Source organism: Mandrillus leucophaeus, unplaced genomic scaffold (assembly GCF_000951045.1).
Source record: "Mandrillus leucophaeus isolate KB7577 unplaced genomic scaffold, Mleu.le_1.0 Scaffold396, whole genome shotgun sequence".
NCBI classification, from domain to species: Eukaryota; Metazoa; Chordata; class Mammalia; order Primates; family Cercopithecidae; genus Mandrillus; species Mandrillus leucophaeus.
In genome coordinates this window covers 1,967,307-1,981,290 of record NW_012104209.1, presented here as the reverse complement: position 1 = coordinate 1,981,290, position 13,984 = coordinate 1,967,307, and the positions used below count along the sequence as shown (strand labels likewise).

Below are 13,984 nucleotides of genomic sequence, written 5' to 3'. Positions count from 1 at the left end.
TTCCCACCACCTCAGGGCTGGTGAAAGTAAGCTGGCTTCACTCAGATATGTCATCCCCAAAGGATGAGAGACTAACAAGGTAGAAAAAACTTGGATCCCTGGGTGTCCTTGCAGAACAGAGTCACCCACTTGCCTAGGTCTGCACTGATATGAAAGAGAAAAGTAAATCTGTGGCTTGTCTGAGCCACTGTGTTTTGAAGGTTTGTTAGTACCCTAAATAATTATTATACTTTACAGTTTACAGTGTACCTTCCAAATGTGAAAATCTAAAATACCTGACATTAGGGGCTGAGTAATTTTTTAAAAAGATAAGATATTCATTCATTCATTCAACAACTATAAAGTACATATTATATATTAGCCCTGCTTTAGGTTCTGAGTACCCAACTGAGCAAGACCCATCACGTCCCTATACTCATGAAGCTTTGAATATAGTTAGAGAGGGGTTGGCAGAGAGATAATAACAAAGTCAACAAAATTTTAAAAAATAATGATTTTAGAGCATGGTGGTTTAAAGTGAAGGCTCAAGAGTCAGATTGTCTGTGTATTAGTCCAGACTCTGGCATTTATGCACTGTGGTAACCAACTTCCAAGGATGACCCCCACCCAACCCCCCACTTCCCCCACTGAACCATATCTGGTATTCATGCTCTTATACAAGCCCTGCTTTTGAATCTGGGATGGCCCCAGAACTCGCTTTTGACCAGCAGAGTGAAGCAGAAGTGACGTTGTATAACTTCCAAGGCTAGGTCATAAGAAGACTTCCATCTTCCATCTGGGTCTTGTGAGATGCCCACTCTGAAGGAAGCTGGCTACTGTGTTAGAACTTCAACCACCTAAGATTGTCAGGTTGAGGAAGCCACATGGAGAGGCTGTCTGGAGAGAGATGCCAGCCCAGAAATAGCTGCCCCTGCCATCCCAGCTGAGGCCTGGATGTGTGAATGAAGAAGTCCCCTTTGATTTCAGTTTAGTCCAGCCTTTACATGACTGTAGCTGTGTAAGACGCCTTCTGGCTGCAACACTGTGACAGTCCCCACATGGGAACCACCCAGCTATCCAGTCAACCCATAGAACCAAGAGAAATAATAATAACTTCAGTCACTAATTTGGGTATTACACAGCAATAGACAACTAAGACACTAATTTTATGAATTAAAGAAGTTTCTTAATTTCTCTGTGTTTCAGTTTTCTCATCTATAAGTTTCCTACCTTATAAAATTGTTACTAGGGCTAAATTTTTTAAACTGGAAAGGGCTTTATAACAGTGCCTGGTATGTAGTAAATAGTAAATGTTAGCTACTGTTTTTTATTATTAATAAATAAAGTAGAATCATGGAACAAAAATATTCTTCATTGGATGCTCAGGAAAGTTCTCACATGAAAATGACAGTTGAGCTTAGATCTGAAATCTAAGGGCTCAGCCATGCAGAGAGCCAGACAAAAACATCCAAACAGGAAAACCAGCAAGGCAAGGGTGCTGAGGGAGGCACGGGTGTGGTGTCTTGGAGGAGCACAGACATGGCCGGCGTGGTTAAAGGGTAGCAAGCAAACCAGAGTCACCCAAGCCACAATCGGAAGTGTGGATTTTATATGAAACACAATGAGAAGCTTTAAGAGATTTTAAGCAGGGGAATGACTTGAAACACTTTATTGACAATAGATTTTAAGAGGACAAGAATGGAAACAAAAAGACCCTTTAAGAGACTGTTATCATCTGAGTGACTTGAGTGACTTGATCCAGTGTTTAGCAGAGGAGATGGTGAGAAGAGGGCAGATTTGGGGATATGTTAGTTGAATGAGTGGCCCTCAGATGGCCCATCAGGTTTCTACGGTAGAGAGGAGGTTTCTATTTTAACAAAGTCCTTCTGGCGATTACGTTACTTAAACCATCTTAGACAGGGTTCTAAGCATTATATCCCAGGACAGCTCAAGTCTATCTCATTTTGTATAATTTAGGGATCAATGGTTACATAGTCTAAATAGGGAATAACAGAATAGAAACTTTCTCACATTTACTATAATTATTCAAACAGCAAAAACCATTCATGGCAATGTGACTCAGTGGAAGGAATAATACGAGGCAAATCAGGACGCAAGGTTAGGTGGGCAGTACTGTCCCTGACATCTCATTGGAACAGAGTTTGCGATTATTTACGGCCTCCTTGGTCCTCAGCCCTATCCAGTTCTGACAAACTATTACTTTGTGTCTCTATTTTAAAATGCTTCATCGCCTGGAAATATTTCATCTTCCTAAAGTCAGGATTCACACTCAGTACTTTCCTGCGACTCTTGGTTCCTCAAAGCTGAAAGCACCTGCCACAAGGAAATAATCCCAAAGAGATAATCACCCAAAGGAGCCTTTGATTCCAGTGCCTCCATACAGGAAGGAGGCTGACAGCAAGTTGGCCTGTATTTTTTTATGCCCATCAATAAACTATATGTAACATGTAAGTGCACTAAAGTGGTCTCCCATACAACCTAGAAGATTTATTCTTTTTGGGAAAACTTGGGAGGTTTTGCTTTCAAGCTTTATTTTAAGATACAGAATAGTCATCACTCAAGCCAGTTTTTCTAAAACTTTATTACAGGGGAAAGCCTCTGGCATGCATTTCTAATACAATATTCATTTCATGTGGCAGCTCTTTCTTTAGTAGTGCCAACAGAAAGGAGAGAAAATACATGAAACAAGAGAATGGAGGCAAAGGTCCTTGCATGGTACCTGACTCAGGAGTCGTTCAGTCCTTTTCTCTCTCTTTCCTAACACTGACAGGGTCTAATAAAATTATTCTAGTATTAGAAAACTTAGGAGGACATTAAACTGGCTTTGCAAAATTTTTAACTCTCTTTGTCTGCCTGAGTTTTCTCTGGCCCACTTACACCTTAGGGTAAACTCCGACTTTCAAGCACATAGGCTTGGCTGCTTTCAAAGCTGTATAATGGAACATGTGAAATGCAAGATTAACTCTTGGATTCAAAGAACCATGCAGAATCTTTCTCTAGACTTTACTGTTGTTATTTGCCAGCTTTAAATCTTAGCACTGTGGCATCTTATCTACAATTCACTGAATTAAATGTGAAAAGAGGGCGTTAGGGTATACTGAACACGTGGAAGACTTCTGATTACTGAATGGATTTATACCATCCAGGATATATACCATCTCCCAGCTGGTGCCAGGTAAGGGTAGCAGCAACACCTAGCATCACTATTATTGACCTTCTTAGCTAGCCACCAAGCTCACTAGTGCTATATTCACTTTGGCTGCCAAAACATAACAGGCCAGCACCACTGTAATTTAGAATGAGCAAAGAGAGGTAATGCTCACTTTATGAAATAAAGTTAAAATTTAATGAAACAAAGTCAGATTTTGATAAGCATATAGGTGGGAGATAGACAATAATCAATCAGCAGCCAACAAAGGGTATGGAGATAATTATGTAAAATCAAAAAAGAGGCACCTGGCTGGACACGGTGGTTCATGCCTGTAATCCCAGCACTTTGGGAGGCTGAGGTGGGTAGATCACCTGAGGTCAGGAGTGTGAAATCAGCCTGGCCAATATGGTGAAACCCCACCTCTACTAAAAATACAAAAATTAGACAGGTGTATTGGCAGGCACCTGTAATCCTAGCTACTCAGGAGGCTGAGGCATAAGAATCTTTTGAACCTGGGAGATGGAGGTTGCAGTGAGCCTAGATTGTGTCAATGCACTCCAGCTTGGGCGACAGAGCAAGACAGACTCTGTGAAAAAAAGAAAAGGCATCAACTTGCATAGAAAGTTGGCAAATGTTTGAAGTGGTGGTAGTTACCATCAAACAAAATCAATAAAACATCTGGAGGTGCTAATTAGAAATGAAGAAAAAAGAGAATGGGCAGTTTTGCCGATTTGCCAGCCTATGTTTCTCCTGACCAAATGATGAGTAGAAAGAGAAAAGGATTAAAATTTAAATTTAAAGGCATATTTTTCCCCTGAGAAAGATTATGTAATGGCATGTGAAGTCAGTTCAAAGGAAGCCTATGATGTTTTCCTTCTCATAAAAAAGGAAGCAAATTATTCCATCCAAGTGCAACTGAATCAAATTTGAACTTCCTGTAAATGTATCAGTTGATAAACCAGGATTTAAGTTCAAGGGTACATTCCATGCCTAATCTTCATTTTACAGCTTTTGGAGATAAAATTTCCTTAGCACTAAAATCTTTCAAAGATAGTCTTTCTTGCAAAACAAATTGTTAGAAGTGAGCAGCAAATTGGCCAGATGCCTCTGGGGCATAACTGTTTCTTAAAAGTCAGGTAAGAACTTTTAGAAATGATCTCATACTTTCAAATCACTAGTTTTCTGTTTCATGCTTTGGAACAGAAATGGTCAATGTACCAAAAGGGTTAATACAGCTTCTCCAAAGTGCTTCTCTTCTCACAGAATATAGTTTACATTTTGGGAGAATTTGGCACAGCTTAAGTTACAGCTTAACTGATTTGCTCAGTAGAGTCCAACAAGAAGTCATTTGCCCCACCCATTTGTCCCTAAGTGTTTATTAGCAGGGATAGACACAAAATTTTAAAAGAAAAAAGCATTTTTCATATGAATATTCTTTCTCCAAGACTTCAAATCAAGATACGTAAGCAACAGCATTCTTCAAATCTTACTCCCAAACTGGAAGCCATCTTTTACAGAATTTTAGAAACACTCCAAAATGTATTATCAGACCACTAGCCTTTCTCAGCCTAAACGTCTCACTGCAAGATAAATGGACATGGGACAATTATTTCTTATATGGCCATAAAGAAAAATAATTGCTAAGCATAAAAACCAGCCTATGACATGAGGCTAGTTTTACATGCTTCCAGAAATTGGTACTTTAAAGTTTCCAACATTGAAAAATATACAGACAACAGAAATCTTTTCAGTGGTACATATTACTATGATTGTTATCCCCCCAGACAGCCTGAGCAGTCCATTAACTAAGGTGTAACAGAGAACCAGAGCCAAAAAGAAAAAAAAAAAATGACTCCAACAAGAAAAATCACAGCTTAATAGCCTGGTATGTAGTAAGGCCATAGTTTGAATTTTTATAATAATTATCACATTCCAGAGCCCAAATTAATTATTTGTAGTTATTTTGCAGATATCTTAGTAGCTACGCGCGCGCACACACACATTTCACAAAGTATTGGCCAATGCCCATTTTCACAGAGCTCTTTACTCTAAAAATAACTTTAACTTTCATGTTTTACCAAGACTGAGAGAAGGGAGAGCAAATCACAGGAAACTAGTTGGGGAATTAGTAAAGAAAATTTTAACAGGCCTGCTGGGTGTTCTCTTACTGCTGTCTTGAACCTCAGATGAAATTATTATACTTTCTGTGTTGTAGTACTGGGTCATTTGTACGTGAAGACAAAGGCAACTTCAACTTGATATTTCTGTCATCCCTGCTGTGGGAAGAGTCCTTTCCTGGTTTATAACATCAATCATTCTCACAATAAATCTTAGGGTGGATGTGGTCATTTAAATCTCCACCTGCACAAACAACAGAAAATAAGAGAGCTCATAAATCTTTACACTGGTGATTAACAAATTTTGGGTCCTCAGCGAAGATATTATGGAAGAGGGGTCACTAATTCATTAATAAAGACTGATTTGCTGACAACCTGTTTAGTTTACAGCATCGGGGGAAAGCAAACAAGACCCTGCTAGCAAAACAAAGCGTTAGAGGTTAGTGAATTCCCAGCTGAGCCTAGGATTAGAGATATGATATCTTAATGTAGGAGAAGCCTTCAGACCCTAAGACAACCACTCAGAAACCACTCTCACATTTTTCTCCAGCCCAACTTCAGTGCCTATCTGCAAGGGAAGAAAACCTGGCAAAGAAATTGTAAGAGAGATTTACACCTTCAGTTTCCCTGGTTTCATTGCATCAATTTCATCCGGTCCCTAGGTTCTGGTTCCCTGTGATTTTCTACCTACTTCCCAGGAGACTTTGTTATTCTCTAGGAAAGATGGCTCGAGCTGGGGTTAAAGATGGAAAAGAACCTTTCTCAAAAGGATAATCTTGCTTTGTGTTTTGTAGTGTCAGCTTCATGTGAGGAACACTGGCACCAAAGAGGCTGGAAGAAGACAAAAACAGCAGCATTGAAAGGGATGGTGCATCACAAAAAGTGCCAGGCAAGGTGATGTCTCAGCGCAACTAAGACTCTCAAGGCAATATTAAATGCATTTCTAGAAAAAAAAGAGGAGAAAGTTTCCACTTATTAGGAAAAGCTGATCAACTAACATAATATTTTCCACACACTCATACTGCCCTATCTCATTCTCTACCCACTCCCACTAAGCTGTGTGTGTTGGGTTTGAGTGTGCAAATCAAGTAGGTTTGTGTACACATAGGCAGTCCTTTGATGTCTTGAAAATGATCAGGTGTAGGTGAAATTTTTGATACTTACTTTTCCATCACCATAAAGATTCTAGGAAGCACTTGTCCTCATTTATCCCGGGGAAGGTGGAAGGAGATCTTGGTAAAGCCTTGGAGTCTTATGAGGTGTTGGCAGGATGCAGTTGATACTCCCTGTATTTTTTACTTGTGTTTTCTTGAGAGGAGAGAGGGAATGGAGTGCTTGTGAGATTCGTAGGTGGAAGGCCCAGAAAGAGCCAAAGGATCTAGTCGTTTTTCTAAAGTTCTCAGTAACAACCAGCTGTGATGTCTTAAGAGGGAAAGGCCTTTTAGAGATGGACAGGACATGATTCTCCTCGGCCGGCCACAGTTGGGAGAAGGTGGCTGGTAAGTACATGATGCAGTTGAGTTGATTTACATTACAAGTTGCAAATTAGGGTCTGTGCAATGAGTTTCCCTCCGGTTGTGAAAGGGGTCTAAGCGCTTTGCTGGGGCCTGGCAGGCCCCTCCCCTGGGCTGCAAAGATCCGCCCCTCTATTCCCCAGATAAATTCCTAGTGTCCACCAAATTCCTCAGCGCTCGCTCACACTCCTCTACGGCCACGACTCTGGGAGTGGGGAAACAGAGAGCCGGTTCCTCTGCTGCAGAAGTCCTCTAGGTTCCTTCTCACAACTGTGCGAAGGGGAAAGGGTTGTGAAACCCAACCAGACCCCAACTCCAGCTCCCAACAGGAGGTGGCTGCGCCACACTCGGGAGGCCCCTTGCTTTCAGGGCCTCTCTCTCTCTCTCTCTGCCTCTCTCTCTCTCTCTCTCTCTCTCTGTCTCTCTCTCTCCCTCTCTCCCTCGTCCACTCCCCCAAACATGTCCACCGGCTCCCTCAGCGATGTGGAGGACCTTCAAGAGGTGGAGATGTTGGAATGTGACGGGCTGAAAATGGACTCGAACAAGGAATTTGTGACTTCCAACGAGAGCACCGAGGAGAGCTCCAACTGTGAGAATGGGTCTCCCCAGAAGGGCCGCGGCGGCCTGGGCAAAAGGAGGAAGGCGCCCACCAAGAAGAGCCCCCTGAGCGGGGTCAGCCAGGAGGGGAAGCAGGTCCAGCGCAACGCCGCCAACGCGCGAGAGCGGGCCCGCATGCGAGTGCTGAGCAAGGCCTTCTCCAGACTCAAGACCACCCTGCCCTGGGTGCCCCCGGACACCAAGCTCTCCAAGCTGGACACGCTCAGGCTGGCGTCCAGCTACATCGCCCACTTGAGGCAGATCCTGGCTAACGACAAATACGAGAACGGGTACATTCACCCGGTCAACCTGGTGAGTGCCCTGGGGGCTGCAGCTGCAGTCCAGGCGAGCCTGCAGTCCAGGCGCGCCCGCAGTCCCGCCAGCGGTGGGCGCGAGTGCGCGCGGGGCTGGGAGTGGGGTTGCGGGCGTGGCGGTGACTTATACACCTCGGCCACCGCGGGCCTAGAGCCTCCAGGGACCAGAGGCGGGCGGTCTAGACATGACCCTCGCTCTCTGCCCTACCAGCCCCCGGAGCGGGAGTGATTTATGCAAGGGTTTGACGTGGCAGCCCAATTAAAGGTTTGCAAGTGTATTGAGCTGGCACAGAGGAGGGATCCCCCAAGCCCGCTCCATCGCCATCCTCCCTGGGGTAGAGTGGCTGCTGCGGAACTGAGAACACTGACAAGACCTCACGCCGAGGAGGCATTTTATTAATCCTTTTTTCTTCTTTTAGCTGAGAGTGGATTTTGATTTTCCTTTCCTTGTAAATAAAAACACCCACCTCCGTTTCTTTCACAAGCATATTTAGGACCATTAGATAAGGACACATCTATGCCCCCCTAAATTGTCAATGTAAGCCCCCAACCACTTAAATGTTCTGTGCTTCTCCTATAAGTGGATTAGTATTTTTAAATCCTAGAAGTTCCAGTAATTATCAGCAAAATCAGTAAATCCTCACTAGTATGAGTTTAATAAATATTAAAACAGGTCACTCTCATTCAAGATTTAAGAAAAGTTACCTTTTATCTTAAAAAGTAATGCCCATTGAATCTAACTTTTTTAATACAAAAAAAACCTGATAATCATTGAGTCTACTTTTTTCTCAAATGCATTTTACTGTTTAAGAAATACATTTTAATTTTTTTATTTGATTTTATTTTAAAACTTCTAGGATCTAAAGAAAAACAATAACAACAACTTACTAGGACCTCTGTTTGTATATGATAAGAATGAGAGATTTTTCCTCTTAAAAGGCAAGTCTTATCAGCCAGCACTAGAGCAGTAGTGAGAGAGGTCTGAATTGTCTTCTCACCGAATTGGTTTCTGGAACTGAGGGAGAAGAAGATGCAAAACCACATTTTGCCATGAAAAATAGTTTTCCCTCCAACTGAAAGTTTGGGTTTTTTTTTTTAAATGAGTAAATAGCTTTTTAATATCTTCACCTAAAATGAAAGTGCTGCCTCGAATATTTACAATTGTTACTCTCTTCATCTTTAAATAAGAAACTTAAATGAACTTTATTATAAAACAGCCCGGAGAAAGGAAGAGAAAGCATGCTTTCTCAGTCCAGCACGAAGACGATCTTAAATTAAAAGTCAATGTAGTTTTTTTAGCTTTTTTCTTTTTCCCCTTAAGAGATGGTGATTAATTTAGAAGTTGTAGTCAAAGTCGGTGTTTGCGATGGAAGAAACGAAAGTCGGGGCTAGGGAAATAGATGGCGATGAAAGACGATGAAAGCGACAGGGCCCTGAAACCCGACCACCGCCTCAGAAGAGAGGCCAGGAGGGAGCTTCGCCCCCAACTCGGTGCCCAGCAGGCACAAGGTCATTCTGGGCTTCCCCGCTCAGGCTGCCAGAGCGTCTGCTTCCAGGCAGTGCCACAGCACCACCCACTCTCGGCTTGCCCAGGGCTTCCTGCATTGGGTCTCACAAGGAAGCCAGTATGAGCCCTTTTGGCTCTCGTTCTAAAAGACCACCATCAGCACCACCACCACCTCGAGCTGTGACTTGGCGCCAAGGCAGCTTTTTGCTTTATGCAGCCGCGGGGTGCGCTAGGACCGGGAGAACATTGCAGAGATAATCGGTCTCTCCAGCGCACTGCCTGCCCCCACCGCCCCCACTCCTTTCATCTCTGGCTCGGAGCCCACCCCACCCCCTCCGCCACGGCTACTTACCTCCTCCACCCTCTTCTTTCCCGCAGACGTGGCCCTTCTTGGTGGCCGGGAAACCCGAGAGTGACCTGAAAGAAGTGGTGACCGCGAGCCGCTTATGTGGAACCACGGCGTCCTGACCTTGGAGGTGCGAGTCTGGGAAAGGCGCGCTCCCGGGGGGAGCGGGCCCCGGGAAGTCGACCCCTGCCCTCCGTGCTCTCTGTCTCTGCTTCCCCCTCGCAATGCTCCTCTCTCTGTCCCACCCCGCGAGAACACTTTACAACGACGAGGAGATTCGTTTCCAAACCAGAGGAGATCAATTGTACTTGCAAAGATTCCCATCTATTTAACTTTATTAACTTCTACCGTGAATGACTCTGCAAGCCTTGCTGGTCCAAGTGCAATATGTAATTATAAATGTATAAATAGATAAGAGCCTATCAATGTATCTTTTGTACAATATGTTGTAAAATGTAGATCATAGGATAGCTGACTTTGACAGTCACATTTATAAAGTAATTCACTTAAAGATATATATTTTTTTCAAACAAGTTTTGCTACTTTTGAAAATAAATCTTTCTTTATATTGCTAAAAGCTCTGACATTTTGTGTGATTTTTTAAAATATTTGGAATAGAAAAGTGGGAAACTATAGGGAAGCTTGATAATGAAAATGATTCTTTTAAACATCAATCTAAATTCTAGAGATAGAAGAAAATTGCATATGAGTTTCATAATGAAGATGCAGATTACGTTTTTTACTGAAACCTTTAAAAAGAAATATGTCGGTTACTTTTAAGGACAATAGAAATTATGTAACTGTAAACAAAGAATGGGCAGTATTAAAGTTATCCACAGTTACACAGTTCAAGAGTAAAAACGCACCAGAAAAAGGAAATCCAGCTTTCATGGATTCCACAGTATGACTGCTGACACGGGCGAGAAAGTAAACTCTACCTTTCGTCACCTTCCAGGTGTGGGTATGGCTGCAAACTAGTGAAGAAATAACAGAAGCTATGGAAGATGTAAATTCCATAACCCTTAGGGTGTGTTTCAGGATTTTCAGAGTTCTGCAGCATACATTATCTACATTTCTTATTAATAACCCATTAATTAATTCTAACAACAAACCTGCATGCCTGCCTTTTGGTTGCGGTTAGCCGGCGCGTTTAGCTCCCACCACGACTTCCGGCGGACTGGGTTTTAATTTAAACATTTTCCAGGCTACGGAACAGCTCCTAGGGGAAGATTAAGTTGAGATAAACAGAGAAGCAAGGCAGAGGAGCCTGGGACCCGGCTCTCTCACTGCCCCAGAGCAGCCCGCGGCAGCCGATGCGCCAGATGCCACCGGGGCTGTTTAATGTTCGGGGTTATGACCGCAGTGTTTACAAGACGTCTTCGGTTATTTATACTGTTATTCCTCGCAGAGAGCCTTGAAACTTCCGCTTCATTTGCTCTTTCTTTTCGATTTTTTATCCTTTTTTCTCGGCTTAGTTTGGTACCTGGAGCGAGAGCTTCTCCACCCTTCCACCAACCCCACAGGCCGCTTCTTGCTCCTCGGGTGGAGCCCTCTGCCTGGCCATAGAGGAGGGATCCCGGTAGGTTGGTCCCGACTGGAGAAGCTGCTCTGCCAGGTGTGCTCTCTGTCAGTTATAGTGACCTCATTACCAAGGGGTGGCGACCACATTACCAAGCGCAATTCCTCATTCTCCAAGGGCTGAGAACTTCGGTGACTTCTCCGCCTGTCTATTTGCACATGGAGGACTTCTCAAGATATCAGGATACCCTTCCATCACCCCACCACCGCCATCCCAACTTGACTTTCAAGAACACATTTCAAGCTCTGGCCAGAGTCCCGTTCCTCAAATTCATGTGTTCTCTCCTTTCTACCAGAGGGGTAGAGCCCATGCCTCAGCCTATCCAGAGTTCAAATCAAAGAGTCCCTAGTGTGATTCAATTGTTTGCCTTTCAAGTTTCGCAAATTTTCCAATCTCCCACTCACGTTTTTACAAAAAAAAGAAAAAAAAAATTGCGCTAAATTCTGAGGATTCCAGGCAGGCCGTCCATAGAGAAATAGCTTTTTCTTGCTCATTCCCTTGCAATGCCAATCTACACATGGGTTTTTAGAAAGCCTTCATGGCTGTCTATAGTTGCCTATCAATAATTTGAAGCCTTTGCTCTAGGGAGGAGGCATGTGGCTATGAATAGGGAACACGTAGATTTGACCCTGGTTCTGCATCCATCTAGCTGTTTCTTGAAGGAGCCTGGATCCTCAGTTTTCCCATCTCTGCAAGCAGGGATAAAGGTGATGAGAATGATAATAATCATTATATGCAGACCTTCCCCTTTCATCTTACAGAGCCTTAGTGGGGCTCAAATGAGATTATATCTGTAAAATCCCTTGGTAAAGGAAAGATTCCATGAAAATGTCAGTTACTTTTACTAAGTGGCGGGTAGTGAACTATCTGTGCCTAGATCCAAACTGAAAGTATCTCAGGCAGGAAGCTCCAAGGGGTGTATGTTTATAGCGTCCAGGCAATGATCTTTTTTTTTTCCATGAACGAAAATACCTCTTTTTGGTATCTATTGACTCTCTCTCTCTTTCTGTCTCTCTCTCACCTTGCACCTCTCCCCAATGTTCTCTAAATTTGTCCAGAACTTTCTTTTTCCTAGAAATCCAGAGAGCAAAGTCAGGGCCTGGCACCTGCAGGTAGGTTGACACTGGTGTCTGATGATGAGGCTGCCCAGTCCCATCAGGAGCCTCAGCCAAGGAGGGACCTGGGCACACTCAGGTCCCCATGGTTGCCCATTGAATGGAGTGAGGATCAAGGTGGGAATGACTGGGTGGTGGCTGCCACTAGCCCAGGAACATGACAACGTGACCACACCACACATACCTCCAACACTCACTCACAGTCTAACCATCTCTTCTTCTCAGTGGGCCCTTCTCCCATTCCAGATCATCAGCACACCCACACCCACCATAGGTGTCTCTCCTTTGGTCTTCCCAGAAGGGTAAAACTCCCAGCTTACCCTGCTCCAGCTCCAGCCCAGGTAGTTGGTGTGTCTCAATTTGAATAGGGGGTGAGTAGCTTCACAGAAAGAATGGGGAACTCCCCTGACCTCAAGCCAGTATAGTTTGGAAGTTGGGAGTGGGGGGTGCTAAGGGTGGGGAGTATCCTGCCTGTGACCTCTAGGTTATGAAAACTATCTTAGAAGGTGCTTTTAGAAAGAACCAGGAGAACAACCAAAGCATCTTACAGATGCCTGAACGGAGAATGAAGTGTTTCAAGTAAGTGAGTCTGCAAGTTCTCAGCAGCAGACAGATATCCAATCTGGACTGTAGCCAGGGAAGTCCTCTCTCTCTCTCTCTCTCTCTCTCTCTTTCTCTCATTGCTTGTATGACTTTACAAGCAACTCAGGATCCTTCTAGCAGGCTTTCCCACTGTCAAACAGAGACTTCATTCTAAAAGGAGAAGTGATAAACAGAGCTCCAGCTCCGCTGGCTCTATATGTTTACTGATTAGTGGAAAACACTGACCAAGGAGACTTTTAAGCCAGTGGTTCTTCAGAATCACCTAGACGCCTCCACCCTCCACAGATTCTGAGTTCAGGAGTCTGAAGTGGGGCCCCAGGTGATGCCAATGCTGCTGGTCCCAGGACCACATTTTAACAATCAATGTTTTCAGATTTCTCATGAGGAACACTACTTAATGCAGTGGGAAAGAATATTTCAGAGGGAATTTTTTTCTTAAAGAAGCTGCATATTCTGGACTCCAATTTAGTTTAATTTTCTATTCACTCCAGGATGGCACGCAGTGGATTCCTAATTCTTAAATGCGATTCAGTCTGGACTTCAAATCACTTGTCTTCAGAAAATAAAAGATTTATTCCACTCGGGTGTGTGGACGTGGATGCGCTCCTCCTGTGTTCTCAGACAGATTTCAGTCATTAGATGATGTTTTTAAGTCCTGAGTGGATTAAAGCCAGACTTCTGTTGGCTGCGTTGCGACCTCTAAGGGAGAGAGAAATCTGGGCGCCCTGGAATCACGTCCCCTGCAGGAGAGTCCCTTTGTCCATTCTCAGGCCAGAAAAAATCTCCCCATCACTCCATTGCGAGTGGCTGACTTTGCTCTGGTCCGGCACTGTATACGTCGGGAAGTCGGCCTGGAGTTCGGGTTGCAGGGAAGCCAGGGCTGGGGGCGAGGGCAGCAGGAGTGCTGGGGAGCTCGCGGCCAGCGGGAAGCTGAGCGCAAAGGCAGAGGAGCGAAGCAGCCTCTGAAGCTTCCCCGCCTGGGAGAAGAGTTTTTGGAAGTAGGCGAGACGGGGAAAGAGTTCTGAGCCCCAGCCCGAACAGCCTCCTTTCCGTCCCTTTCCGGGTGCAATCTCCGGGCCAGCGGGCTGGTGTCACGCCGCAGATCCGCTGGCTCAGAGATGAGGCGCAGGGCAGGTTCTGG

General features: G+C 44.2%; 1 protein-coding gene and 1 long non-coding RNA gene across 3 annotated transcripts; one reads left to right on the top strand and one right to left on the bottom strand.

Moving 5' to 3' along the window:
* Positions 1-2,563: 2,563 nt before the first annotated feature.
* On the bottom strand, positions 2,564-10,668 carry LOC105547771. Its single transcript, XR_001007267.1, has 3 exons — positions 9,553-10,668; positions 6,433-7,274; positions 2,564-5,512 (listed from the first exon to the last, which is right to left on the bottom strand). It is a non-coding gene; the product is annotated as an uncharacterized LOC105547771 (long non-coding RNA).
* TCF21 (transcription factor 21) lies at positions 6,969-13,440 on the top strand. Of its 2 annotated transcripts, XM_011991472.1 has the most exons (3): positions 6,969-7,691; positions 9,579-9,676; positions 11,022-13,440. In XM_011991472.1, the coding sequence occupies exons 1-2, from the start codon at positions 7,242-7,244 to the stop codon at positions 9,666-9,668; spliced, it is 540 nt and encodes a 179-aa protein (XP_011846862.1). In that variant the 5' UTR covers positions 6,969-7,241; the 3' UTR covers positions 9,669-9,676; positions 11,022-13,440. The 2 variants fall into 2 exon arrangements, with proteins under 2 accessions (XP_011846862.1, XP_011846861.1); XM_011991471.1 differs by lacking the exon at positions 11,022-13,440 and having other exon boundaries at positions 9,579-10,123.
* The last annotated feature ends 544 nt before the right edge of the window (positions 13,441-13,984 follow it).

What these genes read in the sequence shown, in the direction of transcription:
- TCF21 (XM_011991472.1), top strand. Translation starts at nt 7,242, where the DNA reads ATGTCCACCGGCTCCCTCAGCGATGTGGAGGACCTTCAAGAGGTGGAG. An exon ending in ACATTCACCCGGTCAACCTG is followed by an intron (nt 7,692 to 9,578) that starts GTGAGTGCCCTG and finishes TCTTTCCCGCAG; the next exon opens with ACGTGGCCCTTCTTGGTGGC.